General features: G+C 39.5%; 2 protein-coding genes across 9 annotated transcripts in view; one reads left to right on the forward strand and one right to left on the reverse strand.

The window, feature by feature from the left end:
• Positions 1 to 6,951, reverse strand: part of uba7 (ubiquitin-like modifier activating enzyme 7) — a 61,640-nt gene extending 54,689 nt beyond the window's left edge. Inside the window, exons 1-10 of one of the 3 annotated variants that reach the window (XM_064298747.1) lie at positions 6,843 to 6,951; positions 6,356 to 6,404; positions 5,077 to 5,245; positions 4,649 to 4,783; positions 4,307 to 4,413; positions 4,079 to 4,169; positions 1,412 to 1,544; positions 1,222 to 1,319; positions 849 to 995; positions 242 to 406 (exon numbers count right to left, since the gene is read on the reverse strand). In XM_064298747.1, the coding sequence (XP_064154817.1) occupies positions 242 to 406; positions 849 to 995; positions 1,222 to 1,319; positions 1,412 to 1,544; positions 4,079 to 4,169; positions 4,307 to 4,413; positions 4,649 to 4,783; positions 5,077 to 5,245; positions 6,356 to 6,402 (1,092 nt within the window). In that variant the 5' untranslated portion in view covers positions 6,403 to 6,404; positions 6,843 to 6,951. Of the gene's footprint in view, positions 1 to 241; positions 407 to 848; positions 996 to 1,221; positions 1,320 to 1,411; positions 1,545 to 4,078; positions 4,170 to 4,306; positions 4,414 to 4,648; positions 4,784 to 5,076; positions 5,246 to 6,355; positions 6,405 to 6,520; positions 6,670 to 6,842 lie in introns of those variants that run through there. The other 2 variants (XM_064298746.1, XM_064298745.1) reach the window with 2 other exon arrangements.
• Positions 6,952 to 7,529: 578 nt separating this feature from the next.
• The window catches only part of mst1ra (macrophage stimulating 1 receptor a), a 28,791-nt gene continuing 17,672 nt past the window's right edge, over positions 7,530 to 18,648 (forward strand). For 4 of the 6 annotated variants that reach the window (XM_064298751.1, XM_064298755.1, XM_064298754.1 and 1 more), the window contains exons 1-2: positions 8,411 to 8,693; positions 11,991 to 13,276. In XM_064298751.1, the coding sequence (XP_064154821.1) occupies positions 12,083 to 13,276 (1,194 nt within the window). In that variant the 5' untranslated portion in view covers positions 8,411 to 8,693; positions 11,991 to 12,082. Of the gene's footprint in view, positions 7,755 to 8,409; positions 8,694 to 11,990; positions 13,277 to 18,648 lie in introns of those variants that run through there. The other 2 variants (XM_064298752.1, XM_064298753.1) reach the window with 2 other exon arrangements.

Genomic DNA, 18,648 nt, shown 5'->3' on the forward strand with positions numbered 1-18,648 from the left:
GTGGGGACAAGATGCACTTGCGTCCTCTTCCTGGCAAGTTTATAACTGATCCAGATGTTTTAAACTTTTCAATTATTGACCAAATAGTGCCTAGTAGTATGTTTAACCATTTTCTCTTCATCTGTGCTACTCATTGGACACAACCTTTTCCATTTTCATTAAGGGTGCCAATGATTCTGGACCTGACTGTATGACTGATCCATTTAATTTTTTGCAAGCTGGGTAACAGCATCACTAGTACCTTCATCACTTCCTGAGCAGCTAGGCCCCCGATGAAAGCGTTGACAGGGGCCAGGTCCCCCCTGGCAGTGAAGGACAGCTTGCGCACGAGGTCCTCATCCAGCTGCTGCAGCTGGGCCTCCTCTTTCAGCTGCCTCACCATGGAGAGCAGTGTTTCAGCGTCTGTCTGCAGGGGCCAGGTGAGAGGTTCAGGTAATGAACATGAAATGCAGGTAGCCCAATGCAATTTTTTAGAAAATAAAGCCAGTTTTATAAACATTTAGATATTCAAATTGAATAGGTGAACAGATGGTACCTTCAACTGAATACTTATCCCTGGGCTCATTTTAAAATCCTTACAGTTATATTCCAAAAGACTTAAAATGATATATTACAAAAGGCTAATAATGAAAACAAAGATAACATTAACGTCATTAACATTAAAACTGCTTCAATATTATAAACACTGAAAATCATTATAGTCATCTTTTTATTACCCGCACAATAAACACATTCTTTGAACACATAGCCAAATGACAAAAGATATGAGGGCATGTATAATTTCTATAGTAGTGATTTAATATTTTTGCAATGTTCTTGTTTTTGCAAATGTTCAGACAGTTGCAGACCTGAGCTCTGGCCTTGGGCAATCTTTGATTGGTCTTCACAAAGGCATGCAAGGCTTGGAAAGCCCAGTGCAGTGTTTCATGTTTCTCTGGTTTCCCATAGTCCGTCATTACCATCTTAGGGTGCATCTTAGATTTTCTGAGGGGTTCCTGTCAAAACACAGAAACCCAAAATAGGCAAGTCCCAAAAAAGACAACATAAACTGGAGACTTACAGTGGCAACTGTAATATGAAATGTCATACTTAAATGAAATACACTTCTTAAGTGTTTTTCTACTACTTATACAGCAATTTTATGAGTATTTTCAAATAAATCACAATGTATTGTGGCTATTCCTTTATATGCTGGACATTTAATTCAAAAGCAATACTCACAAAGGTAAATTTCATTGACCTCTTGACCTCTGTGGCAACTCCTCCTCTCTTATATTCAGAGAAAGCTGAAGTGTCACCAATGCTGAAGCTATAAGGGCCTGCCAAAAGGAAAACAGCAAAAGTCACATGCTGATCAAAACCTTGCTGAAAATGTCTGTGCGCCCCCTGGTGAGCAGCTGTGCAAACTCACCCAGGACTTTCACCTTGACTGGCCCACAGCTGTTGAGTTCTGTCATGCCTCTGATATCAGAAAAGGTCACATAACCTCCATCTTCAAACCCATGTCTCCCCTCATCTGTGCATGTGACAATGCCAGGATTTCCCTGAAAGGAATACAAAAGGCAAAATACTGTCACAAATACTTGTCCATTTTTATCTCTGCCAGGCGAGAGCCTTGAGGGGATTATGCGTTTGGTCGCTTGTGTGTGTTTGTGTATCTGTCCGCAGTTAACCTCGCATACTACTGGGTTGATCAGCCTAATACGTGTTGTGCATGCTGACAGCAGGCGAAAGACCTGAATTCTCGAAAATTTTGCTAATCAGTTGACGACACGTATTTTATTTGAATTAATTTCCATAATTGTCTATTGAAATACATTGAGTGCTAACTCCTCACTCCTCCTAACCGGCTGGTAGGGGCCGCAAGTGATCAACAACTGCTTCCGTTTGGAATGAAAAACCAGCGATGTAAAATGTCAATTTCAACATTAAAATGCCAACAAAATAATCTGCCTACTAACGGAGTACGTTAATGTTTGAATCTGTAGCAATTATTTTGTTGGCATTTTCACGTTGACATTGATATTTTACATCACTGGTCTTTTGGAATTGTTCCTGTCCAGATTGTTTTGTTTAGATTTGAAACAAAAGTGCCAGACTATAACGTCAATGTTAGCTCTGTCTAACACATCGTGGCTGATATGAATGAAATTAGCTAACATGTCACCACCTTTAGCATTACTTCACTGAATCGCCTTTTTTGGGATTTTCTGTGACACATGGTAAAAACTTGTAATATTGTATTTGTCTGGTTGCATTGATTGTGTAGCCTCTATTGTTGCATCAGCAAAGCTAACATTCCTGTTGGAGATCTGCACTCTACTAAGTGCACTCTTCTAGTCAGTATTATTTTTAGTCCACAGCTTAGGCTTAAAAATATCTTGAACATTTCAGTGCAGTTCTTCCACAGAAAATTCTGTGATTTCATGAAAAAAAGGAAAGACGGGAGCCCGCACTCTTAATAAATAGATATAGATTATGAATGTCTACGCAACAAAATCATTTTCATTTTTATTCCTATTTGGACAATTTATTTCATGAAAAAAAGAAATGATAATTGTTGCAAATAGTGTTTGGATATTTGGTAAGAAGTGGCTTGATTTTTAAAGTTTGTGGAAATATTTTTAAATGTATAATTTGAAGAGAGTTTCATTTACAACTACAGTAGAATAGCTGTGTGCACATCCAACTAGCACTCGGCCAGGTGCAGGATAAAAGTACATGTGAAGATTGAAAGAAAAAAAAGCAAAGCAACGTTTAAACCCAACAGGGTCTTCATCAGGCAAATGACTGATGAAGAAACTGTTGGGTTGAAACGTTGCTTTGCTTTGCTTTTTTAGTCAATAAAGTATTGGGAGCTGTAATCCAGTGCGCGGATATCCATTTTCTTTCAATATTCTCATTTACAACTACAACATATGAAAATTATTCTCCTTATGTATGTGGAATGGGACCACAATCAATGATAGTTAGCTCAAATTCGTAACTATAGGTTTGCTGGGTAGCTCATCAGTTAAGTGAATAGATGAACCTCACAGTCTGGAATCAAATCGGGACCATGTCAGTGCCAACACTGGCTGACAGCCCCACAGGGTGATGCACCATTGGCTGTAGTATTGCTCAGGGATGGGGGGTAGGGGTTTGGTTGGCCATGATAACCATGTCTCATCGTGTACCATGACCCTTACTAGTCAGCTGGGCACCAGAAAGTCCTCCTGTGAAAGGGCACATGAAGTGCCTTCGTCTGCATCTTTTCTGTACTTGCAAACTACAGGGTGATTAGAAGTGGTGGCTTGCTTTGGAGCAGAGCACTTGGATTCATTCTCCTGAATCATTAATGGAGATTGTGTTAACGCTAGAAACCTCACTGTGGTGAATGTTCTCACTTTAAGAAAATCAATAACTCTGCCATCATGAAATCTGTATGGTTCTGTCGTTGTGACATTTCCTAAACATATGTATTTAACATTCTGATATGATTTGAATATCAATATTGCATAAAAACACAGTTATTATACTGTATGACTTATGCTAGCTATACAGCATATTCGGTTATCTACAGTAGCTACAACTCCACCATTTAAAGTTCTACAAAGTCCTGTCAGTAATGAGCTGTCATGGGTCTGTGGAAATCATACTGAGCACAGTGAGCCTCAGAGGCAGAACAAAAAAAGTTATCCTTTGGCTATTCATACAGCGGTTCTGTGTAAATCTCTTCCAGCTAGCATTATGCCCTATTATGCCCAAGTCCATTACTAAGTTTGAATAAGTAAATAAATATTACATACTAATTGACATAGAAACACGGAGTCTTCATTTTTTATATGACCTGTGCTGGTGCAAATAAAGTATTCTTTTCTGATATTAAATACAACATTTTACATTATTTACATGTCGTAGTCAAATCGACCATTATTGGCTATTTAAGGTAGTATGGAATCTTGGAGGTTCTATCATTAATGAATACCAATAAATACAACAGGGCATTCACAATTTGGGAGAAAAATGGGGAAGCATTAAGAACAATTATACTGTAACTAAGATACAATTGATATGGAGAGATGCAGCCCAGGAATACCTTCGAGATATGAGCAATCATAGCGGAAATGGGAGGTTCTCCATTAGCATCCATCACCTCAAACTCCTTTCCAAAGTCACAGAAGAGCTGTCTGTAATTGACCAGAAAATAACGGAGGTACAGTTACCTTAAGAAGTGAGGAATAGCAGTTAGGCAGTCTCATTTGATAAGGGAAAATATCTCTAATCAAAAAGGAAAATCGTGCAAAACCTATAACTGTGACCTTACCCACAAAGACCTTTTGTGTCAGCCACAATGAATTTGATTTCATTGGAGTGACAAAAGTCCCCAAAGCGACACTGCTCATCCAGGGAGCTGTCAGTGAGCACCACCACCTATTAAAGGTACATTTCAATTAATACAGGTCCCCCCTCATACGAAACGATCAGCTCTGACAAACATTCAGGGCTTGCCCACATAGTTTGCCAGTCATTCACTTTTTTTGAAAGCGGTTCAGCATGTCCTCCCATACAACAATTTCACTGACATTCTGAAATGACTCTGATGCTGGTTTAAGATTTTCTGTCACTTTTAATCTTCATCAGTTGAAGTCATCTGCAATAAGCATACCTGGAACTGGGCCAGAAAGTCCTCTGTGAGTGGGCCAGTGTAGGCAGACACTTTGACATAGGCATTGAGTTGACACAAATGAGGCAGCGAACACTCAGCCCGGTTCTGGCCCACATCTGATTCCCCCAGGTAGAACTGCACGGTGAAAGAAAGAATGGGAGCATATAGACGGCGAAGGATATCTACAAACTCTTGAAGACAGACATCTCTTTCATTGCATCCACACGCCCACTGTTGGTTGAAACCACCAGCTAATCGAGTTGAAAGCCAAGTTCAGAACATTCAAGGCTTTTTATTTGCCACTGCTAATTGGCAAAAGCTTTAAACATCAGTGAAAAGTGACCTACTTCACAAAGGAATTAGGGGACAACAGGAAGAGGACTGCTAGAACAGTTTGAAGCTACAGTATATTAGCTAAACTATGTTACCTGAGAAGACAGGTCAGGCCACTGTGTCAAACCTTCATCCTGAATTGTTACAGATTTGACTCCTGCCAGAATGATGTTCTTGGCTATTTCCACACCTAGCCCACGCATTCCAGCAATAAGAATGTCGGCTGTCTTCAGGCGATGCATGGCCTCGTGACCCAGCACATACCTGCAAAAAACATGCAGAATTTGTGTGGCATATCGTAATGTTAATGCACCATACTTTCACAGCTACCTCAGTTTCAGGTTTTAAGCTATATTATTATTAGCACACATTATGTGCAGCTGTGTGAGTAATTCATGATATGAAAATTGGCTTTCAAATGCTTAATCTTTGGATGGATATTGCATTTGTTTGTCTATTACTCTCACTAAAGTTGTTTCCAGCAAAGAATAAAAATGTAATGTTGGTAGTCAAAATTAAAATATAAGAAATATTACTAAAAGTATTGACGTAGTCATAATATGCTGCCCTTGTAAAATATAATGTCCAAGAGAGTCTCTGTCCTTACCAGTATTGCCAACTCTGCAGAAGGTAGAGCTCTACTGAGCTTCAGATTTGTCACTAAATTACGCCATATTCTAATTAAAGCAGCGTCATTGTGAAAATATGCATTTTTTTTCTATAGTCTATGTTCTCAGCACAAGCACTGGAAGGACTGTGCCGTAATGTTTGAAGACAAAGCTCCCGTAAAAATCCTAAAACCCTGATGGAAGTTTGACGTATGGAAAATGGGAAACTATCATCCACACTCATTATAGCAAGTTATTTTGACAATATGAGGAATAATATCTGCATCAAAATGTCCAGGATGATTTGTGAAGCGTGACAATTTTTCGTTCAAAACCCGATGCTGTAATCTAACTAATTCTACAGCGCAGCTACTACAATGAGTACATATTTTGTATAATAAACTTGTGCGTTCCCACTATCCATTGGACGAGAGGCCGATGAGGAAGTGATACGATCTAGCTTCAATCTCGACCATTGAATGTAGCGGCGTCCCATTGCCCAATATTGCCTACTGTCAATGCTCACTATGCCGCCAGCTGCCGCTGACAGCTGTCAGTCGCTCTTCTCCTCTAATTCGCAGCGCCAGTAGGCTAATCGCTAAATGCATCCAAAATCTCAACTTTTATAATGGCTCGAATGGTCCATAAAAAATTACCGATTTGTCGCTTGTCGCTTTTGAGAAATGAAGACATCAGAAGCTCGTCAACTTGACCGCACTGGATACAATTAATGGTTTAATGAATTAATTAAATCTACAGTACTTACAGCTGCCGGGAGTAGAGTCCCTCGTCGATATCCGCATTACGTGACATATCTTAAAGGGGAAATACATATTTACGGTTAGTTTTCTTATGATAACGTAATTTGCAAACGCACATTTCGCAGAATAGCCTAAATCTCGATGACAATAAATCATACACTGTAACTTACTGATCTGGTGTTCGATGGCTCCTTACTCTTTATTCTAAATTTTGTTTCAGAACAAATGATGACCTGAATTCAAACAGCTCCTTTCATGGAATACGAAAGCAAAAAAGAAAGTGACCAAACATTTTACTTTCGTTTCTCTCAGATGAATACGCCCCCACCCAATTCGTTCAGAAGCTGAAACTTTATTTACAATAGCATCTCCAACATTTATTATAGCTACTGAATGAATGAAACCAATAGATTCAGTCGAACATTTATCAAATGCACGCAGGAATGACCATCACCAGAAAAAAAAAGAAAATCTTTTTTAAGTCAAACCAACCTTTTAGTTAATGCATTAGTGTGGACTTTCTATTTCTCTCTTGTCATTTGCTTTGTGATCAGTTCCCCAAAATATGTGAACAAGCACGCTCCATCTATTGGAGTGCCTGCTGACACACACACACACACACACACTGCTTATCAAGACCTGTTGGTGGCATTGCAGGCACGCATACCTACCCATAGTGCAATGGGGGTATTATGAAATATGCATTACGTAGATAAGGGAGTTCAATTTCTATGGGTTCTATGTACAAATCACAACAATTCATGAATATATTAGACAATTTCGGTACAATGCATAAATTTGGTATGATGCATAAATTATAATTCATGTTATATCCTTATATTTTGGCATTGTTTCTCAGCCTTTTACAAATAGAAATGTTGGTCGGTTTCAATTTTTTTTTTTTAAAGTATCTATCAATCTTTTTCCTTTCGGTCATTTTTGTAATTGTATTATTGGCCAGAATATATGCAATTTAATAATATTTCCAATAGGTGGAGCACTGGTACTTGTATAGCAATGTCTGGAACGAATCCATGGTTTCTACCTCTTCTGCAACCACAACTTCTTTAAAACTTTCTTTCACAGCTTTTGAATTCACTTTAGTTAATATTTAACCTCTTGTAATTGAGGGCATATTCTCAGGGTCTGGGTCCTGTACCAACAATATACCCATCCAGTTTGGGGTATTATCCAGGGACTGTCGAGGAATTCCACTCGAAATATAACTGGTCACCACCACACCTGACTTCCTGTGTATCTGAGAGAGCGAGAGAGTACGGCAGGTCGACAGACAGAGATCTGTTTAAGATTTTGTTTCATTGTTTATCTCCTGGATTGATCTATTTGCCTTGTGTCATCTGTGGTTTGCTCAAACACCATAATAGGCTACCTTTGTAAGATCAGGTGAGGGCTGTTTCCTGTACTTCTATACATTCATTTTCTGGCTTTGCGATTTGAGTTTTTGTACTCTATTGCTGGTTTGTGTGTGCGTTTTTATAACAATGTAAAATAACAGACAAATATCAACAGTACAAACATGTACAACAGTCAAATACATTTATGTTGAATGTGCAAGTTAACTGCACCCCCCCCCCCCCCCCCCAAGGATGTATAGGCTACCTTGCTGTGTAACATCATATAACACCTTAGGTAACATGCACTTAATATCATTGATCTTATACCAAATCGTACAATGTATATGGAACCAGACAGTAGTTTCCTGATTGAAAACCTTTCAACAGGTTTGAATTGAATCTGATTTACATGTTTGTATCTTTTCATAAGGTATTTGCCATGTTATTAAGTAGGCTACTGTAGTTCAAATAAGTCATAGAATCGGTTCTCTTCAGTTTAGCTAAACCTATATCAGCAAGTTTTCGAAAACATTTTCTCCTTTTTTCCCGACTGGTAAAGGCCTATTTTACTGTGCGTAGCCCACATTAGCAAATTTTCCATCATTTGCCTATACGTGTACTTCAAAAGACAAATGTTTAATTGACGCTATCAGTCGTCGCGACAGTCGGAGTGAGATCATGGAATTAAGCAATCCCGGTACTGTACGTTCCTCTTTAAGGAAGCGGCGTGGGAGGCCCTTGGTTGGTGCGCCGTAGTTGAAAGACAAACCTCTTTGAATATCCGTACGGGACAGTTTTGAAAGTGGGCTACAAACTGATGTATAGAAACATCGACTGTGATAATAACGTTGTACACCTATTATACAGAGCATGGATTTAAGAACTACGACATCAAGAAGGACTAGTTTCTCGTTGCGATCTGGGTGAGAATGAAGACATGCTGTGAAATTTCTGTGTGCCATACAGTCATTTTAGGTATTTAACTCAGGTACGTAGCCTACTCAAAAACGGCAACAACACAGTTCAATTGGTTAAGTCTGAAAAAGTGGTTTTTAAGGTAATGGAATATGTAAATGTGTTCCTTATTTGTTTGAAAGTCACAAGCGTTGGTTAAAGTCTTAAGTAATCTCCAAATGTTTTAAACGAATAGAGATCAATGCCTTCGTGTCTTTAACCGGATGCCTTCATGTCTAACGCAACGGACAGGGTGTACAACATCGAACATAAACTGTTTTTTCCTCATAATACATTCCTTTGGAATAGAAGATCTCAGAAGGCGATCTGCCGGACTAGGCTACGCTTTCAACAACGTCAATCGAAATTGCATGGTAACTTAATGTCAAGCGCGATTTTTTTTTTAAAGCTGAAAGCTCATTTAAATCCCGACCTCGAAGGTGGGACCCCGTATTGGTCGCTGACGATTGACCCACTCTCCTTTGAGGAGCTGCTGGGCAAAGCCGTTTTCCTCTCTGTGTAGTTTTGCGTCGGCCAGTGCCGGGTTATTAATCAGTTTAATTCGAGGAAAGAGGACATGTCAGTGTTTGATTACAGTGACGTTACGGACTATAGTCTATAACGGTCGATGAAAGGCACACATAATAATAATAATAATAATAATAATAATAATAATAATAGCTTTATTTGTATAGCACTTTTCATTACAAGTAACAAAGTGCTTCACAATAGTGAATACAAAACACAGAAACAAATAAAAATAATAAAATAACATTAAAAAAAATAAACAAATAATTAAAAAATAATAATAATAGAAAATAAATAATAATAAATTAAAAAAAATCACCCAATGCTTTATTATAAAAATATGTCTTAAGAAGTGAAATAAAATGGGGAACTGACTCTGCAAGCCTGATATTTTCTGGCAGAATGTTCCAAAGTCTAGGGGCTCTGATAGCAAAGGCCCTGTCGCCTTTGGTTTTCAGCCTTGACTTTGGAATGGCTAGCAACGCCTTACCCGAGGATCTCAGTCTGCGTCCTGGCTCTTAGGGGGATAAAAGGTCAGAAATATAGGGAGGGGCCATCCCATATGTTAATGAAGTGGTCCCGGAGCTGAAAGAATGAAAGAAAAAAAAAAAAAAAAACTTGATAATCTTAATCTTACATTCATTAAAGTGTTATTCCAGGAACCCACTTGCAAAATCCAGATATCTAAAACATTTGTAAGAATCCTGCGTTCATGGGAGAATAAATTGTTGTAGACATGATGGACTTGTGAAAGGGCCCTGTCCATAAGGATTATGGAGGTGGGCGTGGGAAACGACTCAGTTGATCACGTCACTAATCACAGCTTCACCAGCCGACACATGTCTCTGTGTGTAATAACTTGTCAGCCTTGAGCTAGCGTGGAATACGAAGGAACTGATTGACGAAGGAAAATGACATGCCACATTGAGCTGAATTTATGTAACTTTGAGGTTTAAGTCTCCAAGGCTGGGAACTGAAATATGATGAGATCCTCTGGCTACGATGTTTTTAAAATGTATTATTATTATTATTATTATTATTATTATTATTATTAGCCTATTTGAAAGTGGGAATGTAAAGTTGTTATCAGGTAAAATTAGAATATGCACAGTCACTAGCAAGAATACATATACATTGTTTTACATTTCTGAAAGGATTCGCCTTAGGCAAACTGTTTGATTTAGATATTTGCCTTTCACTGGTTTAGTGTTGATCTCAGGGTACACAGTAACATGTTCAGTGTCAAATCAACTCTTACAGAGTACATATGGTATCTAAAGGACTCATATGAACTTTGATTGAGTTGAATTAACATTGGACATTTTACTGTGTCGTATCCAAATGTTTGTTGTGTAGGTTGGATGTGTGAGTATCATGCCTGGTGCTTGAGATTTGAGGTCTCTATGTACAATTAAAATAATTTAAACAACTTTGAGCACCCAGTGTGTGTAACTATACTGAATTTAGACCAGACGGTGTGTAATTAAGAAGAATATTCTCTGTTATCAAAAGCAATTATGCATTTTAAAGTCTATACATTGTGAACTTTATTAGTACTTTAGTGAATGGGCTGTGTTGATATAGATGCTGTGTTTTTTCCACCGTGGCATTGTTTCAGGATTTTGACCACATTTTTTAAATAAACATTTTGTCCCCTGACTCCATGGTAGCACCAAGAATGTGAGTGTGAATAAATTCCATGATGTGCCACTCAGCACTGAATGAATCTTCACCATATTGGCCACGCAGAATGGGGTTTTGTAGAGATTGGTCACCTCTGCTATATTGGCTTATGCCAGGGTCACACCTTTTTAGGTAATGCATCATACACAGGAAAAAAATGGTTCATTGGATACACCTAAAATTCTACTTCAGTTTGTTATACTTATATTTTTTAGGTTTTCTCAGTTGAAATTTTTTAGGCTCATTCACATGGACCAAAATATTTAAATTTGAGAAAATATTTAAATTTGAGAAAACCTATAATTAATACATTGAAAGAAATGTTTTAGGTTTATCCAATTAAACATTTTTTTCCCTTTGTATTTTACAGAACTTTCTGCCATTTTCTTTTACAGATGAGTCAGTCCTCAGTGTCATTATTGGGTCATAGCACAAGCTTTTTAAAATCAGGGTGAGAGAATGGTAGGCATAATGTATAGCCTCTTAACTTCTTTGTTGATTACTGTCCCTTTTGTGATTAGAATGCTGTCAGTAGAAAAATGAAAGAGAGGTGGAAAGCTGGTCAACAGGGAGACCTTGATAAAAGATTGTCCAAAAAAAAAAAAAACGGCTCCAAGAAATGAAAAAACATATTCTCTCTGTGCGAGTAATCCATTTAAAAAAATATATATATATATTTGCAGCATGGATTATTAATTAACTGTATTATGCGTAAATGCAGTGGAGCAGAAAAGATGAAGCGGAAAAGCACAGAAAATTTAAAGTGTTTGCTGACAACCTTAAAAGCATATAACCACATAATGGAATTATAGCTCTCAGCAGCCAACAGCAGAGGTCTGTCATAAAAATCAAGCCTAATGTATACATGTGGCTCAGTTTCAGACGTGTTCTGTTACAATTGGGTGAACATTGAGCATTTTGTTTCTGGCTTATAAATTCCACTGCAAAAGCAGGCTAATGTTCATCTAATTAAAACAATAACTGCTCTCACAACTGAATGCAACAGGTGTCGTTTTCTCCTATGTAAAACATCAAATCTTTCTGGGATTGGTACAATCTCAGATTAAGTCAACAATTTGAACATGTTCTTGGTTTATTTCCCTCCTTTCTTTCTCTGTAGATTTCAGGATGGCCTGACTGAGTAGCCTGTCCAACCTATCAAACTGTAGGTAACAGACGTTGCCTGTGTCTGATTGGTTCCTGCTGCTTGGCATGGAGATGGTTCCGTGGGCCACTCTGCTGATGACATGCATCTGGCTGCAGAGTCTCACAACTGTCGCCCTGGACTCCTGCCCAGTGACACCACGCAAGGCTGTGGATTTTTCTGTCCCCTACAGTTTGCCCTCCTTCCAAACACTGAACCCCATACAAAACATTGTGGTCGATTTTTCGCATGATGTCTACGTGGCCTCTCGGAATTTTCTGGAGGGTGTGAACGCCAGCCTGGATAAGATATGGGAGGTGCGCACTGGTCCTGTGGGCAGCTCTGACTGTAAAATCTGTAGCTCATGTCCCATTCCAACAGATCCCAACCATTTCGAGGACACAGACAACGAGGTTTTATTGTTGGACCCACAGCTTCCGTATTTGTATTCTTGTGGGAGCACTCAGTATGGGGTCTGCTATTTCCACAATCTTCAATCACTTCCCCCGGATTCATCAAAATGCCTGTTTAAAGAGGAGTCAAACTCCCCTGCCCACTGCCCCGATTGCCTGGCCAGTCCTCTCGGCACGAAAGCCAGCATTGTGCCCGTAGGGCACACTGCCTACTTTTTTGTGGCAGCAACTGTTGATGAGCACGTGACTGAGCGATATAGCAGACAGTCCATATCAGTGCGGCGGCCTTTGTCAACCGAGGACGGCTTCTACGTGGATGTGCAAGGCCTCACAGTGTTGCCAAATCTACGCGCATCCTATCGCATTGATTACATCTACAGCTTTGCCACGCAAGATTTTGTGTACTTCTTGTCAGTGCAGAGGGAGAATCCAGATTTAGAGTCCTCCCGCTTGCAGACGAGGCTCGGGCAGCTGCCGAGCCGGGACTGGGAAATGTGGAGGTACCGGGAAGTGGTTCTGGAGTGCCGCTATGAACCCAAGCGAAGGAGGAGGAGCGCAAAGTATCATGACGTGATCTACAACGTAGTGCAGGCGGCACATTTCGGGAAAGCCGGGAAGGAGTTCGCCGGCGAGCTGGGTGTGGGTGTGGACGACGATATTCTGTACGGGGTGTTTGCCGTGACGGACGCGGGTGGAAGGCTCCTCGACGACTCGGCCCTCTGCGCCTTCCCAATAAAATTTGTGAACAAGGCCATCGAGGCGGGAGTGAAAGACTGCTGCAGCTTCAGCCCGGAGCAACTCTCCCGGGGCCTCTGCCACTTTCAGCTCTGCGAGAGCTGTCCACATGAGGTAAGCCAATACAAATCGCTTTTAGCCTCGTAAGAGTGGTGTTAAGTCGATATGATTCACTTTCAGCACTTTCATCTTAGTTGAGACATGGCTGTTGCATTGCCAGAATTTCCCAAAGATCTAGAAATACAAATGGGACAGGGAATGTTTGATAAGGGAAACTGTAAGCCAGTCTGAATGAGGTATTCAAAGAAAACAAACAGCAGAATAGATTTGTCAATAGGCGAGTCAGTCAGAGGTCAGGTTTTTGCAGTGGAAGGAATCCGGTCATGTGCTGGCAGTACTTGGATGGAAGTATGGACAGGTATGAACCAGTCTTCAGGGCAGGAGTTAGATGGATGTATGGACAGGTCTGAACCAGTCTCAAGGGCAGGCATTTATCAGGGGGGTGGATCGTGGAGCAATTGCATGATATATGCTCCGTGTGGTTACGCAGCCTAGGGCATGCTGAGTGGGAACAGTCCATACTTCAGTTCTCTCATTTTTGTTGAACGCCTGCTGTTACATTCCAGTTGGTTTTGGTTGTTCAATAGAAACAGCCTTTAGAGGATCACAGCGTTGACAAGCAGGAAATGGAGCTCCTGAGAGATTCTGTTGTGAATGCCCAGTGAATCACCAGGAATGTGACGCAAAAAGCACAAAACTCAATAATATTCTTATTCTGTTTCTGCTCAAGACATCAAAGATGAATGTAGATTCTTTGAAACTTTCTCATAAATATGCTGTATTGATATTATCTCAAATTCTGTCTCTCTTGCATCAATACCTTTCAAAAATAATTCATCTTGATCTTGAAATATCAGAGGAAGCATGTTGCTTAATATTTCAAACCATTTTAAAAGCTTTATATAAGTGATAATAATAGCTAAATGGATATTTATCTTACCTAAACATCAATTTACTGACACTGTCTGATTATAAGTTGCTGTATGCATCATTTTAATCACACAAATTATTTAATCCCTCCTTATTGTAAAGAATTGGAGAATAACAACATGGTTAGACGTTTCTTTATTACAAGTATATAAGACAAGAGACAGAAAATATTATGTGATTGCTGAACTTGGCAAACTGTAAAAAAGAAAAAGAAGATACTTTTTTGAAGAAAAAAGAAGAAACTTCAATTTGTTTGTGAGTCAAGGTTTAGGTAAGAAATAAAGTTATGTACAGCAAGGTAATAAATGAAGTTATGTACTGCATGCAGCAAAAGGCGTTTCCAAGATGCCGCATGTCTGGCCATATTAGTATTTAAATATAAATCTTGATAGCTGCACTATTGCATGGATTATCTTTCACATGCTGTGATAATTCTCCCCATTTTGTTGGCAGTCTTAACACTTATTGAAGGACAGTATAGTAAATTACAAATTAAATTTTAGTATGCCTGTTGCGATGGATGTTCAACTGCTTCTCATAATAATTATAATAACAAGTAGAGAAAGAAGAAGAAAACATTTGCCATTTACCAACTTCATATGTATGCCTCTTGCTGACGCTGTCAGGTGCACTGTTTGCTTTTGAAACCCTCCCACTGACTTGAGGGGAGAAAAAGTGAATATCTTTGGAATGTCGAAAGAGTGGCTTTTTCCTGTCGGTTTGCTCGTTTATGAGTTCTGGGAGAGCAGTATCGCATAAAACTAACATATAGGAGAGTCTTGTCAAACAGCACATGCAGTCTCTCGCTGGTGTGTTTCTGTGTGATTTACAGGGGTGGCGTGGCAGTTTCGTTAGCATGGTGATGCACCCTCTTGCCTTGCCCCTCCCATTAGCTGGAGCTGTACAGCAGAAGCCATTTTGTCCCTGTAGTGTCATAATAATGAGAGGCCTACTTGATTTGTTATACCAAGATAAATTCTCTCCTTGTTATTCAACATGCCAAGGCATGCCGCTGCAATGCACAAAAGTAGCTGCAATGTACATTATATGTAGTACATTTTCTTTTTCGCGAGAGTAGATTGTTTGGATTAAAATGTTAGCCTGTTTCCTGGTTTATTGAGTTTGTAACTATTCCATGACTGTTATTTCAGAAGGAGTTCCTCTAGAGCCAGATTTTCCAAATGTATTTACAAATTCCGAATCAGGCTCACTCAGTTCTTTTCATCTTATCAACCTTCAGTTTAACTGGTTAAATAAATCCCTTCCCTTCACCTAGCAACATAGCTCAGGAGGTAAGAGCGGTTCTTGTCTGGCAGTCGGAGGGTTGCTGGTTCGATCCCCCGGCCTGGGCGTGTCGAAGTGTCCCTGAGCAAGACACCTAACCACTCATTGCTCCCAACGAGCTGATTGGTACCTTGCATGGCAGCCTTTCACTGTTGGTGTGTGAGTGTGTGTGTGAATGGGTAAATGAGAGGCATCAATTGAATGTGCTTTGGATAAAAGCGCTATATAAATGCAGTCCATTTACCATTTAGCTGATATGCAAGTGTTCTGGCACAAAATGGCTGCAGTGTATAACCTCCAGATGGGTGAAATGAGTCATCCCATCCCAGGCCATTGCTTTTAAGTTCATTGAGGTATTGAGAACAATTGCACAATGTAAATGCAATCTATTACATTTGTGTGTAGGCTGCACTGGGCTGTAGGTGGATGTGGAATGCATTCTTGGCAGTTCAGGTCAGATTCCTTTTCCCTTATCAGATGAACATGTTTATGGAGCTCAGTTCACACACTGGTTAGTGCATTATAATGGTATGTCTGTCAGGTACACAGATACCATTTAGACGCATGCACTGAATGCCATGTAGTGGTAACATTTTGAGCAAACGGCTGTTGTACAGTTTTATGATCACTTGTTTCAGCTTTCAAGAAAACATAACTTTGTCATTTTTCACTGGCGGATTGTTCAGCCTGTATTCAAGAGAAATGTGATATCTCATTTTACCTGTTTGTGTGTGCCTGGTGGGAGCACAAGTGAAACCAAGGTTAACAAACAGACTGTGACTTGCACACATTTTGCCAAACTGGAAATAATAAGTTGTCTTTCTTTACATGGATCAGTTTTTCAGGTTGGCCTTGTGTTAGTAACCATGAGTGAAAGCAGGGCATTGCAATTCTTGATCTGTACCAACCTGCCCCTGTGCTGGGCTTTGGGGCAACTGTCAGCAGGCTGTCTGTCTGTGTGGAAAAACTCAATCAGTGGCATTTGAATGAAAAAAAGAATCATTTTTCACATTTGAAAAGGAATCTTATTCTGTAACATTGCTCAATCAATGCCAAAAATCTAGAAGCCAAGATGAGCTAAGATTATTAATGAGAATAGGAGATCTCAAATGTGTGTAAACATTAAATATAAATAAACTTTAGCTGCATCTATGCTGTTGCTTTACCTAAATAAAGAAAAGGGCACAATGAAAATGAACAATGACATAAACATGGTCTTTCAAACCTTTTCGATTATAAATAAAATAAAATAATATTGTATTATTCACTGTACAATCTTTTCATTTTCATAAAATAGGAGGGAAATTCAAGATCTTCATTTATAAAAGCAGTAGTGACTTTTGGTTCTTTCCTGAGAATTGGGACATTGGAGATCGAACCCATGCTGGTTTGTGTGTTCAATGAACTATATGCAACATAGGAAGTTTTTCATAGGAAGGAATACCAAAGCTCAAAAATATAGCAGAATATTCCAAAAAGCCAGGGATGAAAATGTAAAAATGGCAGATCAGCTGTAAATCTGTCATACCCTGCACACACCAGGCCCAGATGCAAGGTTAAGATTCCCAAGATGCCAAAAGCAGATGTCCTGATGTCCACCACAACAGATTTTACCTGGCTGATGATAAATCTACAAAGTTGTTCACGAAAAGTGTAGAAAGGCCCACATTTTATGTTGTTGAAAGCGGGGACGGACACCTCCTGTGCACTGATTGCTGAGGTGTGGAAGGACTAGCTTATCTAAAAGCTGAGTGTGACATGTTTGTAAAACACACAGACGCCAGGATTTGGGATGCACACAAGTTTAGTTAAGTGAATCACACTGCATGTGTTGCTGTTGATGTAGCTGTTTCTGTGGCTGTAGCTGTTGCAGTTGTGTCACATCCTCTGTCACATCCACGGTCCCACTGCAGGCAACGCAGATAAAGGTTAATGCTAATAATGTAATTGCCAGCAGCTGCACATGCAGTCCTGCTAAACCACTTCCCCCTAATATCTGCCTGCAGGCAGCACAATAACCATGCCACTGGGAAAATTCCTTAGTAAAGTTGCCATATGTTGTTGGAAGCAGGGCTAAGCACTATGATATGTTAAATATTCATGGTATAGCCTTTTTATAATGAATATGTTAGGAGGTCATCCAGCTCAGCTATTGAATACCTCAACAAAAAAGGAAGTTTACAATCCAGTCATCATGTATCAAAACCAAATTGCACTACATTGGTTTCGGCTTGAAAATGGAACTGCCTCAACAACCATTATCTGTATAGTTAAGATTTTCAATTAACGATTCCAATTATATGTCACAGAAGCTGAAAATCTAAAGGACCATAATCCTTGTGGCATTCTGTGGTTACACTGGGTATCTGACCCCCAAATGTGTCTGTGTCTCAGTAGTTAGATGCTCAGAGACAGGAGACACCATGCCACATTTTCAGGCCTGTTAATGGGAGAGGAGACAGCTAGAGATACGACCTGCAATGTGACTTTAAATTACCCTGAGGATGTTTCCTTTGATGTTTCTGGAGGGGAGAACAGGGATAGAGAGAAACAGACATTCCTACAGTCAGACAGAGCAAACTACTCAATCACAAGTGACACTGTGTGGACTATGAGCGAGTCAGCCAGATCTAGCCTAATTATAATGTCTCTCTCTTAAAGGCAGTAATCTAAATACTAGACATCCGCCAAAATCTAGAAAATTGATGATTAATAGGAAATATTTTTATCTTGGCAGTTAGTTGTGTATCTTATTACGTAAGAGAGCAGCAATCCAAACCATTTTGGAATGTGCAGTTATACAGGATTACTGTTGATACTTCACTATTTAGCAATTCTCTGTCCACAGTATTTAGCCAATAAAAAATATTTTAAATGATGTTTATGTCTCCCTGATGTTTACTCAGTGTTACATCTGTTACATCTTACTATCTTGATGTAACTAACTTAGCATCTGATAATACTAAACTAGAGTTGACAACACTTAAACTCAACACAGAATGTGATGACAGCGGTGATATGGTGTTCGGATTAAGATTGATGTGCTCAGATCAGTCAGAGTAAATGCTAACATTGAGCTTGAGTTTCCAATAGGCCTTGGTTTGGTGGTTAAGTAGTATTACTGTAAGTCATTCCTCCTGACTGAACTGAGGTACTGTGCTCTGGTCTTGACAGCATTCACTGTGTGTTTTCATTGGAAGCAGAAGCCACTG

This window comes from Anguilla rostrata, chromosome 11 (genome assembly GCF_018555375.3).
Source record: "Anguilla rostrata isolate EN2019 chromosome 11, ASM1855537v3, whole genome shotgun sequence".
NCBI classification, from domain to species: domain Eukaryota; kingdom Metazoa; phylum Chordata; class Actinopteri; order Anguilliformes; family Anguillidae; genus Anguilla; species Anguilla rostrata.